At 35.9% G+C, this 3,628-nt stretch overlaps 1 protein-coding gene across 1 annotated transcript; it reads right to left on the bottom strand.

The window, feature by feature from the left end:
* Positions 1-233: 233 nt before the first annotated feature.
* Positions 234-1,318, bottom strand: LOC113073223 (uncharacterized). The gene is made up of 2 exons (XM_026246106.1): positions 1,129-1,318; positions 234-646 (listed from the first exon to the last, which is right to left on the bottom strand). Exons 1-2 carry the CDS (start codon positions 1,316-1,318, stop codon positions 234-236), a joined length of 603 nt encoding a protein of 200 aa, XP_026101891.1.
* Positions 1,319-3,628: the final 2,310 nt, after the last annotated feature.

Genomic DNA, 3,628 nt, shown 5'->3' with positions numbered 1-3,628 from the left:
TTTTGTTTCATGAATTGTGTTAGCAATCAAAAACCATAAAGAAGAAATTCTTATGCTCAATTAAATGAATATTGACTTATAAAGTTAATTTAAAATATGGCTTAAATTATTATTTATACTCTGCTGACATCTCTATCAATAATCATTATAAACATAAAGAGTTAAAGAAAGGTCAATTACAGGCATTAGCTACACAACAGATCCAGGACAGTCTGCTTTAAATCAAGTTAAGACTAAAGAAACTTACCCACAAACTTCTGAAGATCATTTCTTTCTGATTTCAACTGCTCTCTCTCTTCTGTGAGGCTCCTATTGTTGGTTAGCAGCTGTTCTCTCTCTTGAGTGAGGTTGGTGATCTTAGTTAGTAGCTGTTGTCTCTCTTCTGTGAGGTTCGTATTGTTGGTTAGTAGCTGGCCTCTCTCTTGAGTGATGTTGGTGATCTTAGTTAGTAGCTGGTCTCTCTCTTGAGTGATGTTGGTGATCTTAGTTAGTAGCTGGTCTCTCTCTTCTGTGATGTTGGTGAACTTAGTCAGTTGTCTCTCTTGAATGAAGATGAAACACAGCACTATGACTGCAGTCATCAGAAGAACACACATCAGCCCCAAACACACACCAGCTGCTCTGGAGATCGTCACACCATCACTTCCTGAAGAGGATAGATATGATGTTAGTCTCTTCACTTCCTCATATCATACGACTCACATCTTCTGAAACATGTGAACTGTAGACTAACTTTAACGCTTGTCAGACGTTTATTAGTGTGGTTTTTGTTCTTGTGTTTTGGAAGTAAAAGCAGAGGAACAGTTCACTCAAAAATGGTTTCCTGATTATTTACTCATCCGAGTTTCACTGTATGTCCTGTATTTTATAAATTTTTGGTTTTGGAGGAAAACGTGAACAAGTCTCAAAATAAACCTTTTCTAAAGGTCAAAAATCCATATTTAGGAAGCTTTAAATTAATCTTCATTATCCTGGTTGATAATTAAGTGTCTTCTCTAGCAAAACAATCAGTCACTTTCAGGACAAAAATAAAGCATTAACCACCATCAACAAATGGAGCATGTCAGATCATACTGGAGGACCTGGAAGAGAGAGAATAATCAGAAAATGTCCTTTAATCTCAGTTACCTGTGTGTCGAGGTGTTCGGGGTTCTTCTGTGTTGAAGTCTTCTGTGTGTCGAGGTGTTCGGGGTTCTTCTGTGTTGAAGTCTTCTGTCTTTTTCTTATGTTTCATGTCTCTTACAGTCTCTGCACTGACGTAGATATCAACAGTCCTTTCTATTCGGTCTTCTGAGTCCATTATTGAATCTTTATCCATGCTATATGACTCAATTCTTCTGGCGTTGAAATCTGTGATATCTGTTCTGACTTTACCTCATACGACGTCCATATATTTTCAGATATCAAACATATATGTTGTTTCTTCTTCTCTGAGTTTTACCCTTTTCTATATTTTCATTTCCACATTCAGTAAACTAACACTAGTTTCTCTCGCTGTAGTGGACTGTGTTGTGTTCCTCATCTGTTTGTGTGGCCAGTATTTATGCAGAAAGGAAGTGTTTTTTTTTGGAAATCAGGGTTCTCAAGTTTTTTCAAAAGCTTAGAGTGAGATCACATGCAGTTAGGGGAGGAGCTTAATGGAGCCCCGCCCCCCAATTTGACTCATTGTTCATAATTTACCAGCACAAATTGAATTTACAACAATGGTTAAATATATTAATTGCTAACTATACTAACTTTAACGTTATATTTCAAAATTACACATATACAAAAATTACAAAAATATAACATTGCTCTAAATAGTTTGGAAAAACAAATATTTTTGCTATTTGAATGTGTCTAGACGAAATGGTATAATGATTTATTGTGTGGTGGGAAATTGTGAACAAATGGACATATTAGTATATTAAGGTGTGTGTGTGTGTGTGTGTGTGTGTGTGCATGCATGCACAAGAGTACACACTCCAGTTTATGAAATGTGTTTTGTGTTGTAAGTGTTTGTTGCACATTTTGATGACAACTTTGAAAAATACAAATGAAATGGCAATAGGATGACAGGATGTAAAATATTACCCAGAGCACTTTGCTTTAATACATGTAGTCTTAATTTAACTAGAAATATTATTAATACAGTATAATATATAATTTAAAATAAAATGAAGAGATACATCTTCATTCCTTCTCATACCCACTAACATTTCCCTTAGTTTCAGATAACTTTAGCTAGTTAAACTGAGCCAAAGATTCTGGTCTGGCTGCAAAGTAGTGGCAGAGTTTTTGCTGCATCAATAATAATGTGTACGATGGGCTGTATGTTAAATGTTCTAGAAGAGCTTTCTTCCGACTGACCCTCTCCATCACGACGTGTGTTTGCGTGATGTTGTTGGTTACCTAGTAACGAACGCACGGTGACCGAGAATGTTCTGTCAACTTCTGTGTGCTCGCGCATCTATGTTGCCTAGCAACGAACGCAATCTGAGATACGTGCTGGGGGCAGGAAACTTCACTTTGTGTTCAGCGCATTATATTCACCGTTATATATAAAGCTTGCAGGACAACTTGGTTGGCATTGCCTTTCCAGTGTGAGAAATACACAGTGTGGTGTGTGTGCGTGTGAACTGTGTGAGTCTTACGACCAAAGTGTGAGACTTGGGAACCCTGTCAAATACTTCAAGTATTCGTGTAAAAGGGAACTTCAACTCACTGCAGAAGGACACTGAAATAAGTGTTTCAACTATGAGGATTGTGTTTAAATGAGGTTAAAGGTGATGTTGTAAAGTTTCTGAAATGTTCAGGTTGTTGCTGGTACATCAAAAGTCCAGACAGCTGATCAGGTTTTTCAGTCTGGTTCTCAGGAGAGCATCTGGAGATTTTGTTCTGAGATGCTCAGCGTGTTTTGTGGTCGTTGTTCACTTGGAGTTTTTTTTTTTAAAGGTGTCAGAAAACATGAAACCTCTTGAATCGCTACAAGAGTGACCGCAGACAGACCGAATCTCTCTGTTTGCTGGCAGTGTGGTATATACAGTAGGTGGCCAGCCTTTCTGGGGCTTACCACCGCGGCAGTGCCGTGGTGGTAACTGAAATTCAGTCGCGTGTTAAAATCATTCGTGAAACTACCGCCAGTTGCTGCAAAGGGACGCCTTGCGAAATGAATGTAATTGTAAAATGAGATAAAAGAAGGAAGTAAAACAACAATAACATTATGATATAACATTGTAACCTTTAAAAAAAACCTTTTTTTTTACAATTTGTTAATTTTTAAAACGTAGGATAGTCTTAGACTACAGTCTACTAAACAAAAATTAAAAGAAGACCTTAACACAAAGGATCATATGCATGCTATTTTTATTAAACAGTAAATAAATATAAGGCCTATATATATATATATATATATATATATATATATATATATATATATATATATATATATATAATATATATATAAGCTAAATGTTTTAATTTCATTTTCATTTCAATTCATTCTTGGTTTAAAAAAATCTTCAGGTTCCATATGCAGAGCGAAATGGGAACGGTCCAGCATTTAGCAATAATTAGTATTAACTCTGTTATTATTCTTGATTTTTCAAACAACCAGCATTTTTGAATTATGCCTTATGTGTGACCAAAA

This window comes from Carassius auratus, unplaced genomic scaffold, assembly GCF_003368295.1.
Source record: "Carassius auratus strain Wakin unplaced genomic scaffold, ASM336829v1 scaf_tig00011630, whole genome shotgun sequence".
Taxonomy (NCBI): Eukaryota; Metazoa; Chordata; class Actinopteri; order Cypriniformes; family Cyprinidae; genus Carassius; species Carassius auratus.
This window is presented reverse-complemented; position numbering and strand designations above follow the sequence as displayed.